The sequence below is a fragment of the Globicephala melas genome, chromosome 7, assembly GCF_963455315.2.
Source record: "Globicephala melas chromosome 7, mGloMel1.2, whole genome shotgun sequence".
NCBI classification, from domain to species: domain Eukaryota; kingdom Metazoa; phylum Chordata; class Mammalia; order Artiodactyla; family Delphinidae; genus Globicephala; species Globicephala melas.
The window spans coordinates 4709780-4724716 of record NC_083320.1 but is presented as its reverse complement, the minus strand read 5'-3'; the positions used below and the strand labels follow the sequence as shown (position 1 = coordinate 4724716).

At 48.6% G+C, this 14937-nt stretch overlaps 1 protein-coding gene across 14 annotated transcripts in view; it reads left to right on the top strand.

Annotated features, from left to right (window-relative positions):
* Positions 1-14937, top strand: part of AGAP1 (ArfGAP with GTPase domain, ankyrin repeat and PH domain 1) — a 560573-nt gene that overhangs the window by 389272 nt on the left and 156364 nt on the right. For 9 of the 14 annotated variants that reach the window (XM_030865522.2, XM_060301678.1, XM_060301677.1 and 6 more), the window contains one exon: positions 10397-10555. The exons of the other annotated variants lie outside the window; for them this stretch is intronic. In XM_030865522.2, the coding sequence (XP_030721382.1) occupies positions 10397-10555 (159 nt within the window). The remainder of the gene's footprint in view (positions 1-10396; positions 10556-14937) is intronic. 14 annotated transcript variants of the gene reach the window in all.

Sequence of the window (14937 nt, the reverse complement as noted above, 5' to 3'; positions counted from 1 at the left end):
ATTGTTACTGTTCTATCCATCTTACAGATTCTGAACTGACTTGTTTTCAGGATGCCCAGCTTCCATCTTCTTTTAGCCCACGGGTCATTAAGAAAATTAATTAATAACATATATCACGAGTCAGAAAGATGTTAATGCTGTTTAACCCAATGATAACTCTTCTGGGATGTCAGCCTAAGGAAAAGTCTAAAAGTAGAAGATGTCCTTTGCAGTGTTGTTTATAATGATGAGAAATTGCAAGCAATCAAAACTATCCAGATGTGGGAAAATGGCAGTGCAAGTTATCTACATTAAATCTGTAAGATGTTATATGTCTGAAATTATTTGAAGGTTTTGGAACAACCTGGGGAAATGGCTGGGAAGTCATAATACAGAAGTGTTGTAGAACATTACATCTTTTCTGTTGTCACAATTAAGAAAAATATATGCGTATGTTCAATAATGAGTTGATCTATTAGGTGGGATTTTGGTAGACTTCTGTTTTACATGATTTGTGTATCTGCATAAGCTTGCAAAGTAAGTTTCAGTAACTTAGAGAACAAAACATGCTCCCATTTTTTCCCCATGGCATCATCATTAGAGCAGGGAGAAATCAGAATAGAATGAGCTATCTCTACAGTTTAGGAAAAATAACCATGAACTGTCTAGTTCCAGGAGTTTCAATTCTGGGCGTGGCCACAGTGTTGCATTTAATGTAATCACCTGTGTCATTACCACTGGGTCTGGACTCTGTACGTTCTTTTTTTCTCTGGTAAGCATACTGCAGAAAACATATAACCAAAAAAAAAAAAAAGCATAGCATTCTGAGAAACACAGATTCCTATCTCAATAGTAGATGTGTTGAATTGCACACGTTTACAAAACAAGTATTACATAATGTTACATCTTTAAGAAAAGCTACTGAAGATGTCCTTGGGAAAAAAATCCTCTTAGCCTGAAATCCTGGTTGCCAAAAGGAGGGCAGATTTCCAATGCAAATAGTGAGGCGAATGGGCCCTCCTCACAGGCACTTAAATCATTTGTATCTCACTTTTTATGGTAGTGTTGTGAATTATATTATTTTTGGGTTTATAATTAGAGGACGGAACAGATGGCGAAGGCCTAGTTTGAAGTGATGTGGCCATTAGAAGAGCCTCGGTCGTCCAGTCCTGCTTCCAGCAGACCTGGTTTTCCCACCCGCACTCGGAATGGGGCGTGGTGTAGCTGTAGGTTTGCACAGTAGCCTTGAACTCTGAGTTTTTATAACATTTGAAGCCACATAGGAATGAAAAAGGGCCTATAAGAGCAATCGCTATTTCAGAGGGTGAGGCCTTCGAGGGGAAGAGTGAGTTCCTATCAATCCTATTTCTGTAATTATGATTTTTTTAAAAAATTACGAAGTCCCACAATGGACGTAAATGTCTCTTTCACACTCACGTGCTCATAGAATCTTCTCTGGGTTTTTCTCCTCCACTCTCAGTGTACGAAGAACTTCATTATCACCATCACCAAGCGATTCTGCCCCTTTCCAGGCTGTTTCACCAGCAAGTCAAATGCCAAGTATTGTTTTCCTAGTTGAAGCCTTGGTAGGGTCAAGTCTCATGATTGAAGGCAGACCAAAGTCAGGATGTGCAGTGAGCAGAATTCTGTATTAAGAAAAAAAACAAACATTGTTGATGAATCTCTATTTAAATGCTATGAAAAGCCTTATTTTAGGGTATATTTTTAAAAATCAGAATAGGCTGTTTTTAATGTAATAAGCCTGTAGCTTAAAAGAGGAATTCTCCCTTCGACGTCGTTTGGAGGATGAAAACATTCCTGCTCAATAGAAAACCAGCATCTTTTTCATGCTCGTGTGAGATCAGGCAGCTCTAAATGCCATATTCGCTTTGAAATGCAAATGGTTTAAAGAAAAATAGCATATGGTGGAGGTAAGTACCTTTTCAAATCAACTCTTACACTTTAGGGATGTAAAAGCAAAGCTAAAATTATTCTTTGGGAAGAATCTGGCGCTTTGGACGCCTGGAAGCTTGCGCTAATCAGCCGGCCCAGTGGGCACACGCATCTCCATATCAAGGCACTGGCGTGGGGCTCCCTGGATTAGCATCCTAATGCGGCGGCCCCTGCTCGGCAAGGCCGGCAGCCGGCTGATAGTAGAGGGGGTCTTTGAGGACACACTCTCCTGTGTTCAGAATGGGCCAGGAAGTCGGCCACGTATGTCATCATAACGCAGATACTGTTTGGGACAAAAAAATACTGAGACAATAGCAAATGGGTCCTTTTGTGCCTCGCTCCCTCTGGGTGCCAGCATGCCGCACTCGTAGGGCCGGGCCGCTCGCTCTTTGGGATGTAACACCGGTGAAGCCGTCTCCTCGCTCCTTGGTGACCTGTTCTCATACTTCCTGATCTGACCTCTGCATTCACAAACCATTCAAATGAGTTTTGGGGGGGTTGGGGGGTAAATTTTATTGATTAACATACACTTACAAAATCCTAAGTTCTAGCTAAGTGTACGGGTGACCAGCACATAAGTCAAGTCGCAGCACGTGGCCGGCAGCCCAGGAAGCCCCCGGCCCCATCGCATCACTGTTCGCATCTGCCCCTACACACACACGAGAGTGAGCATCGTCTCGTTTCCCGCTCCGTAGATGGGCTTTGCCTGTTGCGTCTGACCCCTCGTACGGTTGTGTGGGACCAGGACAGGCGGAGCCCTCGTGTGTGTCTCCTTCGGATCCACGTGCTGTCTGTGGTGTCTGTCCTGTTGTGGCCCACGTCAGAGGCCATTCATTCTTACCGGTGTGGCTCTACTGTGAGGTACCCATGGTGGGTGGATGGACGTTTCAGCCGTTCTCAATAATTCTGCCATGAACATTCTTGTACATGTGTTCTGGTGGGTTGTTTCCGCATGTCTGTGTGATTTTTTGGTCCTTTTTTTATTTTTACTTTTTTTATTACGGTATAGTTGCTGTACAATATTATATAAGTTACAGGTGTACAATATAGTCACAATTCCTAAAGGTTATACTCCATTTAGAGTTGCTATAAAATATTGGCTGTGTTCCCTGTGTTGTGCAGTATATCCTTGTCGCTTATTTTATACCTAATAGTTTGTACCACTTACTCCCCTCTCCCCTCTCCTCAGGCAGCACAGCCCTGTAACAGCTACTTCGTTCTCTGTATCTGTGTGTCTGCTTCTTTTTTTGTTGTATTCACTAATTTGTTGTATATTTTAGATCCCACATTAAGTGATACCATATAGCATTTGTCTTTCTCTGTCTGACTTATTTCACTTAGCATAGTGATCTCCAAGTCCATCCATGTTGCCGCAAATGGCAAAATGTGATTCTTTTGTATGGCTGAGTAATATTCCTCTGTGTGTGTGTGTGTGTGTGTGTGTGTGTGTGTGTGTGTGTGTACACCACATCTTCTTTATCCATTCCTCTGTTTATGTTGGTGTGATTTTAATCCAGAGGGATAGTGTTAGGTAGTGTCGCCTCTTTCCATATTATTATTTACAGAGATGGGCCCATTCCGAAGTCTAAAATAAATCTGCAGAGTTCCATGAAGTTTCTCCTGCAGCTTCCAGCAGGCATGCTATCCTGCCTCTTTGACCTTCTCACGGCTCTTGTGTTCCTTGCCCTGCGTTTTGGCCACTTGTGGGCTTGTCTGAGACCTTCTCCTGGACCAGACGGTGGCTGGTCCAGGGACTGTCTTCTTCATTGTGCCCAGCACAGCAGGCGTTCCATGCAGTGAGACAAGGAAAGGTAGAAGTAGGTCGGTGTTAGAACTGGTGGCCGGGACCGTGCAGGGTCCGAGTTTACCCTCCCTGCAAGTTCAGCCAGCCTGCCTGTTTCCTGGATGGTGAGACCCCTGGGTCAGGACAGATGACAGCTCGTTACTCACAGCAGTAGCAGTGGCCAGAGTCTCAGCAGTGTCGTGCACCAGTTCTCTCGGGGCCAGGTGACACCAGCATACACAGTGCATCATATTACAGGAGAGGAACCCCAAGCTTAGGAAACCCCAGTCTTGTGTAATGGGGTACAGGCACGCCTGCCCAGCCTTTGCCCTGAAACATGACGTTACCATCCCGACAGCACACAAATCCGCCCTCCTCTGGAGGAAGACGGTCTCTCCATCAGCCAAGTCTGTTTACTGCACAGACATTCCTGAGAAGATCATCAGAACAAGAAGTTGCCACCCCCTTGTGCCATGCCATGAGGGACCCATGGACCGGTCTACCAGCGGGAGGGGGTCTCCTGGGAGAGCTCAGGCCCAGGGAGGGTGGAAGACGGGGATATGAGGGGAGAGAAGGGAAGGAAAGATGAAAAGTGCCCTTCCCACCCACAGGCAGGCATAGCCCTGGTGCGCATCTCGGGGAGGTGAGTATCCACCCGCCTCCTGTTAAGGCCCTGTGTCTGCTCGGAGCTCAACGAGCTAGAACCAGTTGTCAGACCTGCCCCCTGTGCTCCAGGGGAGGGGACATCCCAGTCTGGCTTGTGGAATCTCCTCTTTCTAGAGAAACACAGACGTGCCTGAAAGACAGCAAGTTCCAGCCCTCTTCTGAGTCCGCCCCGTTGGAGAGACCCCAGCCTCTTGTCTTGTTTTCTTGAAATTCTGTAGCAAACAGATACGGTTTAGGTGGTCAGCTGCCTGGGAGAGGAAGCAGTCTTTCTCCCCTGGGCATCACCAGGGCCCTGGTCGGGCAGGGCTCCTCTCAGACCGTGTGCCCCTGCGGTGATTAGCTAATCAACACGGCAGCCGCCCCGCCCAGAGCGAGGTGTTTCTGTGGATCGCTGTGGGCCATTTGGGCTTTAGATCCCCAGCTCTTCTCTTGATCACCGGGCGCCGAGGCCTCTGCCTCACTTCAGGCTGACCCTGACTGCCCTTAGAACAGTGTTTAGGCATCACTTGATCGCAGGTGGTCTTGATTTTAAGACCCTTCGCTCTCAGGGAATCAGATAAGTCACAAGTGAGAACTCCAGATCCACAGCCTTAATTAATAACTTATTAATGTGAAATGAGTTGCCATTCGATGAGAGAGGTCACCCTTGAGTACTCTGAGAGGAGAGAAGCTGATTTGAAACTTAGCATCTCCTTATATGCTTAGAGGTGTTTTCAAAAGTGGTGAACACTCCCTGAGTGCTAACACGTAGGGCAGAAGCAGGGACAGGTCAGTATTACTTGACCAGTTAGTTAGGTTCATTCAGGAACAGAAATGAACTTGTGCACTAGCCTCTGTTGGGTGTGTGTGTGCGTGCATGCATTTGAAAATAAGCATCAGAAATTATGACATAAAATACTATCATTAGATTTTAACTCTGTACAGTTACTAAAGATATTCATGAAACAGTTGGAGGGTAGTTGGTTGCTTTGACTGAAGGATTTACTCAAAGTAGAAAGGCCTCAAAATATGACCACTGGCCCAAGACTGCTCATGCTTGGGCCAAGATGTGTCATGAGCCACGTTAAGCCAGCAAGGCTACTTTCACAGTGTCGTGACCAAGCCTGCGGACCACTGGTTTGCCTCAGAGTTGGAACGTGTGTCTTTATGCATTCACATTTACGGGCAAGCACCTGTTTGTGGAACTCCGAAGTATACATATTTAGGGCAGAAACGATATTTCTTACCCTTCACAATTTTTTTTGTTTCCTTACGTCACAATTAGTTGATCTTTTATTATTTGATTTTCAGAAACATTTTAATTGAAATGAAAGCGAATGGGCATGTATAAAAAAGCGATTTACTCTCTTGAGAGAAAATGAGACATGTTTTCCTTCTGAAATGAGAATCGGCCTCTGTATATTTTTGGAAGATTTTGTAACTCGTGGTCACCAAAGATCAGGAACTAGGCAGGCAGGTAATTGAGTGAATTTGGGGGGGTAGGAGAGCTGGTGTGGGCCCTGGCTTCTTGCCGTGTAGATTCAGACACAACCCAGACAGATTCGAGGCATGGAGTCAACTGACTGTTTCTGAGCGTAAACATAGGCCCATGGCTGCCACATATTCTTATTTTTCCAACAATGCCAGAAACCACAGATTTTTAGATGCACACTCCCAAATTTAATTCCACTTAAAAAAGAAATCATTTCCCCCTCAGCAAAAACACATCTATGAGCTCAACCCAGACGCCAGGCCCCAAGATTATGGATCTGTTTTAAAGTTTTACTTCCATAACCACGTGTCCATGTACACACATTCATTCGGTCAAAATTCAGTCATGGCGTTGTGGTGTCTCTGTTTAGTCTGACAATTGGGAATTGGGTGTGGTTGGGATAAGAAGACCCTCGCCAGCTGGAAGGCCCTCAGGGTGGGCTTTCGGAATGATTCCATGCAGCTGTTTTGAGTTTCGTACGGATTCTGCAATCAGACACCGGGACCACACAGCCTTGACAGGAGTTCCTTTACCCCAGAGATCTCAGTTTGGTTCCTTGGGGGCCCCCTCAGGAGCTACACCCCAGAGTGGATCCACCAGCAGCTTAATGTGCTGCAAATTCCATTCGACAAACAGCTGGAAGTTTAGAAACCAGATTGTATGGTCAGCATCACATAGTTTTTCATTAGCTTGTACATTTTAAGGAATCTACTCTTTCCCTGGTAGACGTTTAGCCTTCAGATGAAGGACTTGTCATCCTAAGACTACCTCTTTATCCAGTGTCTCTGTTGGAATGTTTCCTGCGTCCCTGACCCAGAGCTCAGATGGACTTGGCTGTCCTGAGTGCCTGTGGCTACTTATTCCTGGACTTTGGCACCAAGTGGTCAGTGCTGGACGCACTAAGATAATCCTCTCCGCCTTTTGACTGGAGTATGTCAGGAGGGTCTGGGGCTGGTCGTCCTCGGAGCCACACCCCAGACAGAGTGAACAAGGAAAGGGGCACTGCTGGACTCATCTGCCCAAAGGCGGATGGATGGTGAATTTGTTTTTGGTTTTTCAGGTGTTTTGCCTTGTGTGCCTACAGGTGGTATGAAATGAGGTTTTGTGGACAAATCCCACCCTTGATAACGACTCGTCAGGGGTACAGATGAGCGCTGAAGGGAGGAAGGAATCATCCCCCTGACCTGCGCACCAAACAGTAGGTGTCCCCGTGGGCAGCACGGGCTCAGGGGGCCTGGCTCAGAGTGGGGTCGCAGCCCACATGCAGCTTCTCATTGTACTTTTTCTCCTATTCTCTTTCCATCACTTCCTTTTCCTTCCACCCACCATAAAAATGTTAGCTTTTTTTTAAAATAAAGCTCTTTTTTTATACAATTAGTTTTTATCTATTTATTTATGTACTTACTTATTTTTGGCTGCATTGGGTCTCTTGCTGCGCGTGGGCTTTCTCTAGTTGCGGCGAGCAGGGGCTACTCTTCGTTGCAGTACGTGTGCTTCTCATTGCGGTGGCTTCTCTTGTTGCAGAGCACGGGCTCTAGGCGCACAGGCTCAGTAGTTGTGGCACGTGGGCTCAGTAGTTGTGGCTCATGGGCTCAGTAGTTGTGGCACGCGGGCTCAGTAGTTGTGGCACACGGGCTCAGTAGTTGTGGCTCACGGGCTCTAGGCGCACAGGCTCAGTAGTTGTGGTGCACAGGCTTAGTCTCTCTGCGGCATGTGGGATCTTCCCGGGCCAGGGCTAGAACCCCTGTCGCCTGCATTGGCAGGTGGATTCTTAACCCCTGTGCCCCCAGGGAAGTCCCTTAATGTTAGCGTTTTTATGAATTCATGTGGTGAAAGTGGAAGGGGCCTCAGAGCCTCAGGAGGAGTTGTGAACCCCTCTTAAATGGTGGGCGTGTGGGACCAGAGTCCACAGGGAAGGGAAGGCAGAGGCCCACACCCTCCTGCTCAGAAGGGTTTCTTTGCAAAGGGACAGAGGTGTGGGCAGAGAGAAGCCGGGAGGTAGTACAGGCACCAGGGCTGGCAGAGTGGCACCAGGACCACCACGGACCCAGGCGAGCCTCCAGCGAAGGGACAGCTAGCCCAGGGCGCCCGCTCAGGGAGGGGGGCCAGGGGTGCACATCCCCACTTCACACTCCTGTGCCTCCCCCTCGTTCAGCCCAGCTGGGAGCCAGAGGTAACCCAACAGGTGCCCTCCTCAGAAGGGAGCAGGGCATAGAGGGTGTGGGGAGAAGGTGATGGCAGATGCGGGTGTCAGCACAGGGTCAGGAGGAGACCCTGCCATGCTGCCCGACAGGTACGCCTGGTCAGCTGCGGGGCATATGCCGTCCGGCTGTTCCAGTGCCCTATTGTACAGGGATCTGGCCGAGGAGAAGCGCACCCCGCAGACAGCTCCAGGGCGCCCTAAATGATGGATGACACGTGGAGAAAACCCGGAGGAGCGTGTGGTGTGTCCCTTAGCGCTGCCTCTCTGAGGCTTGGCTACTCTGTACCTGTGAGATGCTACACACCTGGCCCTGCTACCCAGGCTGCTGAGGACCGGTGCTGGAGCGGGCGCCAGCTCTGGCTGACGCTGCCATTCAGGATGCATGAGTTTCCACGTTTTTAGGGCTCGGACAGGTCCTAAAATCAGAACATCAGAGTTGGGAGGGAGACGGGAAACTGGCTCAAGACCCTCTGCAGCTCAGCAGAGGAGCCAGGGCGGGTGCCCTTCCCGGGAGCATCTTCGATCTCAGGGGTCCACGGCAGGGAAGAGCTTTCGTTGTAGTTTTTGTTTCGTGTCCATGGTTATTTTCTGGTTTAAGTGTTTGGTTTTTAAATCAATCAGAGCTCTCCTGCAGGCCCACTCATATTTTTACGTGTGCACATGTCACCTGGGGCTCTTATTAAAAAGCAGGGGCAGGCTTCCCTGGTGGCGCAGTGGTTGAGAGTCCGCCTGCCGATGCAGGGGACACGGGTTCGTGCCCCGGTCCGGGAAGATCCCACATGCCGCGGAGCGGCTGGGCCCGTGAGCCGTGGCCACTGAGCCTGCGCGTCCGGAACCTGTGCTCCGCAACGGGAGAGGCCACAACAGTGAGAGGCCCGCGTACCGCCAAAAAAAAAAAAAGCAGGGGCGGGGGTGAGGCCAGGGAGCCTGCCTTTCGAAGACGCTCCCAGGCCGTGCAGCTGCTTCTGCTATGAGGCCCGCACTTGGGAAGATACATGGGCTCCCATTCTTCCTCTCTTAGGTGGTACTTCTGGCTTTTTTTCTGGAATCCGGTAAACCTGCCTAGGAATACTTATTTTTACGACATTCAAAATGTACCCAGTTCCCACAGCAGCGTAAAATCGGCATCATTTTTTAAGGTAGAAATATATTTTTCAAAGCAAAATCCTTCCTGTTCGTTAACCGCTTGTTTGTCCTATTGGCTCACGTTTGTGTTTCACTGATGATTTTGGCACTTCCGGACGCTGTGTGCGATTACAGTGAGGACCGTGTTTGTGGTGGAGCCCTGGTTCCTACCTCCGGCTGCTCACCAGAATCACCGAAGTCCCTTTGAAAATGCATATCCCCTCAAGCTCTATCCCCCGACCTCCTGAATCGAAATTTGAATTTCTTGAAGCCTCTATTTTTAAAAAGCTCCACGGGTAATTCTGGTAATTGGTCTGTGTATTTAAAATCCTGTGCTATGAAAACCTTCTGTGAAAACAATTTTGAACTTAATTGGTTCCAAACTAAAACAATGGGAGGAACGTTTAAGAAAAGAAACCTAATACCTTTGAAGATCTGCCTACAGATCTAACAAACGAACTGACTGGCAGCAAGGTGTGATTGGCTGAGCTTTGGAGAAAGGCACTTAATTATGTTTTTGAGTCTAAAATTGGGGTGACCAGATAGATGATAATTCATTTTGATGTTGAGCAACTGATTCAAATCATTACGTGTACGATGGGACCATTTTCCTTCGCAGTCTGTGTGCGTGCTGTGAAGTTGCTAAGGTTAGTTTTCCTCTGCGCGGTCTTCTCAAGGTTAAGAGTAAACTTACCTGGTTTAAGAGTCTGCGTTTCCAGCGATGTCGCATCTGACAACTTCCATTTGTGTTGATCATAAAGTATAGCTTCCCCGCGAAAGTAATCCTCTGGCATCAGACAGTTGACCCCCGACTGGTGATCATTTCATTTCCATTGATGTGTGGATGCAGCAGGGCTCCTCAGTGCCCGGCTCGCTGGCCTGCCAGGAATATCGCTTTTCCCAAAAGTGGGTCTTTTGTCTTCACCGCTACTCCGTCTAGAGATGGCGGCGGTGGTGGTGTGCATCTTTGTCTTGGACTGTGGTGGGTGTAGCCATCGGAAGCATCGGGTTCCTTTGTCAAGCACCATAAGACCTGCTTCACCCTATTTTCCTCTGGAACATGGTTTCATGTGATGCTTCCACTTGCCCTGTATCGGGACGCCGGCTGCTCTCGGTGTCAGGTCCACGGTGTGCAGGCGTGTAAGCCCCTAGACTAACTCGTGCCGGTTCGGGTGTGCAGTGCGCGCTGGTGTTCACCTGACTTGTTTATTCCTAGGGAATGTCACTAGTGCGCCTGGGTCTCAGATGGCGAGCGGCGTCAGCCTGGGCTCCTTCAACAGCCGACCGGACGGCATGCAGCAACGGTCCTACTCTGTCTCCAGTGCCGACCAGTGGAGCGAGGCTACGGTCATTGCAAACTCAGCCATCAGCAGTGGTAAGAGAGGGCACAGCCCCACGGACCTGCGGCCACCTCGCGGTCCTCGGTTGTAAGCCAGGGGCTGGACGTGACGCCCCGAGCTCTCCGAGCTCCGCTCTGAGGGCGGCCACCCTGTCGACGATGCCTGGCCCGCCTTCCGCCCGTGGAGCACTTTATCCTCGATCGGCTGTCTCACCCACAGCATCTCGTGACCTTCTTTGGTGCAGGGAGCAGTAGATGTTCGTTCCCACTTGACAGATTTGGAAACTGAGACTGCAGGCAGGGCTGAGACCCGACTGCAGGTGGTATGCCCCTGACCACACTTCCCTACATGAGGTGGCCTACACTTTCCATCATTAGTGTGCCTTTTATGTGGTTAGGCTTTGCAGTGTTTTTGCATCAGAGGAAAACACATAATTCATTCTCCTTATCCGTTTTCCAAGATTCCTGGTATATCATCTAAGTTTTGGAGAGTCTTCCCTCTTGCCTTTTTTTTTTTTTTTTTTAAAGTGTGGGCAGCTTCTAGGGAAACAGATGTGCACGCTGGAAACTATCTTGACAAATGTGTGAGTGCGTGAACTATGCAGCGTTGAGGCTGCACTTTACCACAACATGCTTTGCCTGTGGCGTTTTGTCTATGACCTGTTCACCGGTATTTAAAGGAATTCCCACTTGTAGTGTGTCATCTCTCAGACAGGGTTTTAGAGTAATAGTAGCATAATTTGTCCTAATTAAAAGATTCAGCATCAGGTCTTCCCTGTAGACCCAGAGCTGCTGCAGCAGGACGTGTGCTTTGGATAAACATCATCTTATTTCTAGTTACTCCATGCTCCTCCATCAGACACTGCTGAGCAGAGGCCTTAAAGAAAAGGCATCTCCAAACCAAGGAGGAGGAGTGAGGTCTCGAAAGGCAGCTCCAGCGGGTGCCACAGCGGCGCGGGCCTGGGGCGCACGGACGGCATTGCCCTGTGCCCAGCACGCTCCCGGCTCCTTCCTCAGACAAAACAGGATGCTTCGGTAGAGAACGAACGTCTGTCTCCAGCCTCTTCAGGGACTGGGCTTTCCACCTTTCGTCTGAAATCATGACAGCACCTTAAGACGCTCAATGAAGAGGCTAAAGTCATTATAAATGAACCGCGTACAGTTTATTCCCTTGTAACGCGACAGCTGTGCGTTCATAGTCGTCAGGTGCCCCGGCAGGCCTGGTGCGGGCCTCCTCAGCAGACACGTCCGTGCTCCAGGCAGAGGCCCCCGACCTGCCGAGCAGGTGGCCTTGACAGGCGGCCGTACCTCTGCAAGCCTCTGTGTTCTAATCTTAGATGGGTGTGTCCTTCTCTCCCTTGCGTGGTCAGTAGGTATGTAGGGCAGTGCCCATCTGTGGCTTCTGTCACTGAGCATCTGCTGTGGTTGCCATGGTTACTTTTTTTAGGGGGCAAGCAGTTCACATGCTTAATTGCATTACCAAATACTTGGAAATGCAGCCGTTTTTCGACGAGCATTACCCTTACTGTCGGAGTGGGTTCATTCCGGCACCCTCTGAGAAGGTGCGCTCCCACATTTGAGGGGGGCAGGAGTCATCAGCTGGCTCTTCCCGGCCTGGTGCACACGCTGCTTTGCCCGGCAGCACCCTTTCTAAAGCTTTCCTCTTGTGAGTGAGAACTGCTGAGTCACCACCACACCTGATGAGGGCGGCGGTCTCTAGGTTCTGTTCCTTATGCGCCGTAGGAGTTATATTTGGGGAGGGGATAGAAGAACAAGTTCCTAAGCAAGATCCTCACCCCAAGTCTTTGCCTCCCCCCACACTCAGAATATTCCTCCAGAAAAAGCATTGGAAGCAGCCTATTAACCTAAAACCCACACTTGACAGATATTCCATTCGCATAATTATCTCTTTGATAAAGACTCCCTAGCTAACTTCCCCTCTACCCGAGAGCTCTTTGCATCTGGTCATGTGTGTATGCCAGGGCACCTCCACACCGTCACATCAGGGACTCCGTGAGTGCCAGACCCTTGACTTGCTGAGAAGCCTCTTCCCACGGAAGGCGATCGTATTGGTCCGTACGGTCATATTTATAAAGTACCTGTATGACTGAGGTTGCCTACGGGTGAACGCTGTTTTTAAATTTACAAATCGATTTCTCACATGCCAATGCACCGGGTAGCCATTGTTCTATCACATTGTGTGCTTGTGAAAGACTAGACTAGCTAGGCTTCCTGATGCCCCAGAGCTTGAACCGTGAACACAGGAGATGAGAAGCCAGTCTGTGCCCTGGTACGAGCCTACTGCGGGATGTGGATGGAGAAAGCCCGGGGTGAAATTGTGCAGGTAGTTTAAGGATGGAGAGAGTTAATCAAGGAAAACTTCCCAAAGAGACTGAAACTTGAGCAGCGTTTCAAGAACCAGATGGATTGTGTGTGTGCAGAACCACAGGAGGAAGTTGTTCTAAACATGGAGGCAGTTTGGACAGAGACTGGAAGAGGAGGAAAGGGCAACATGGAACAGTCGAGGGGCCACAAGGAAGTGCAAGGTATTAGTTGGGATACAGGAAAATGAGGACAGAGAGGAAGAAGAGAGATGAGTATTAACGGGTCAGAATCGCACAATTAATTAGCATCTTATTTTAAGGCTTACAGCTGACATTTTAAATAGCAAAGATCCAGAGAGAAAACGGAATGTTGTACAGAAGTAAGATTCCTATAGTTTCTCAGGCATCTTCCTTGACGCCTGTATTTTTGGAGGATGGCTGGTATGTCACACCCAAGATATGATTGAAAAGAGAAACAGTAGTAATGATAACGAGAGCTAATATTTATTGAGGGCATTTGATCCCCGTGGAGTGGATACTGCTCTTAGCTCCATTTTCCAGGTGGGGAGACTCTGGTACAGAAGGGTTCAATACTGCTTGTCCAGAGTCACGTCCTGGTAAGGCTGGGATGTGAACCCAGGTGGCCTGATTCTAGGCCTTAGAGTCTACGTCAGCACTTCTCAAGATATGTTTCCCAGACCTGTGGTGGCAGCATCCCCTGGGAACTGGTTAGAAATGCAGATTCGTAAGTCCCATCCCAGACCCACTGAATCTGAAACTCAGGGGTGGGGCCCAGCAACCTTTGTGGCAGCAAACCCTCCACGGAATGATGCTGCATGCTGAAGTTTGAGAACCATTGCTCGAAATCCTTGCTTCTGAGTGTGGTCCACAGACTGACTGGTATCTGACAGCCCCTGGGAGTTTCCTAGAAATGCAGAGTCCCAGGCTCCAGCAAGACTTCCTGGGTCAGAGTGCACGTCGTCAAGAATCCTGGGCCATTCGGGTCCGCCTGCGTGTGGAGTAGCCCTGTCTGCCTGCGGCCAGAGTAACGTCCTGGCTTCCCTCCCGTTAGTACCATCCTGCCAGACGCCAAGCAGTTGTTAGTAAAATCAGGGCACAGGATCTGACAGCTGACTTCAAGAAAACACATTTATGAATGGATTTCAAGACCTCAACTTGGGCATCCACGTTCCCTGCCATGCTTGGAAAATAATCACAAAAGAAAGAAACAGTGATTAAGAGCTCTCTGTCATGCTTTTTCTCTTTACGTCGCAGTGAAATACAAACTCCACCCTCTTTTTTTTTTTTTTTTTAATCATTTTCTCTCCCTCACCCCAGTCTCTGGTTTGGATGTCAGGGTCATAAAAAAGCTTACACTGTGCTAGCAGCAGGGACAGGGAGAAGTAAGCAGCTTTTGAATCCAAATGACCATGTGTTGGTGAATATGCCTTCCCATTGTCCCACATTTTTATTGTACATGATAATACATGACGTTGGGGTTCCATTTTTCCCTGCCCCCTTGTCCACACTAAATTAAGACTTTGGCTCCAGAGAACTCTGTAAAGTCTTCCCCTTTAGACGCACAGGTACCCTGGGGGTTTCTGTCTTTTAAGCAGCTGTGAGCAACTCCTAATTAGATAGATGACTTTGTGGTGTGTGAAACTACAAAACAGGAGGTTCTGGTTAAATTAAGGGGGGAAGAAAGAAGAATCCATTCTGTGAAATGCAATGCCCCACTGCTTTATGACTATTACTGCTGTAAGGTTTTACATTTAAGTACCTGAGGTTTAAAATTAGATGTCTAATATAATTTGGCGTTGCTAACGTGAGACCCGCATCTGCCCTTAGAGGAAATGCAGACAGCTCAGCTCAGGGTTTCAGATCGCTGTCTGCCGGCTTGCAGCACAGAGGCTTGGGTCCCACTCCAGCTAAGCACCACAGGCTGCTCAGCGTAATTTTTTAAATGCAGAAACGTATTCATCTTGAGCTTCTGCGTTGAAAAAGGCTGTTCCCGTAGTACATGAAAAATTAATTTTTTTACATTTTTCCTCACTCTCCTAAGTGTTTGACAGAAGTAATTTTTGCAGCAAGAGA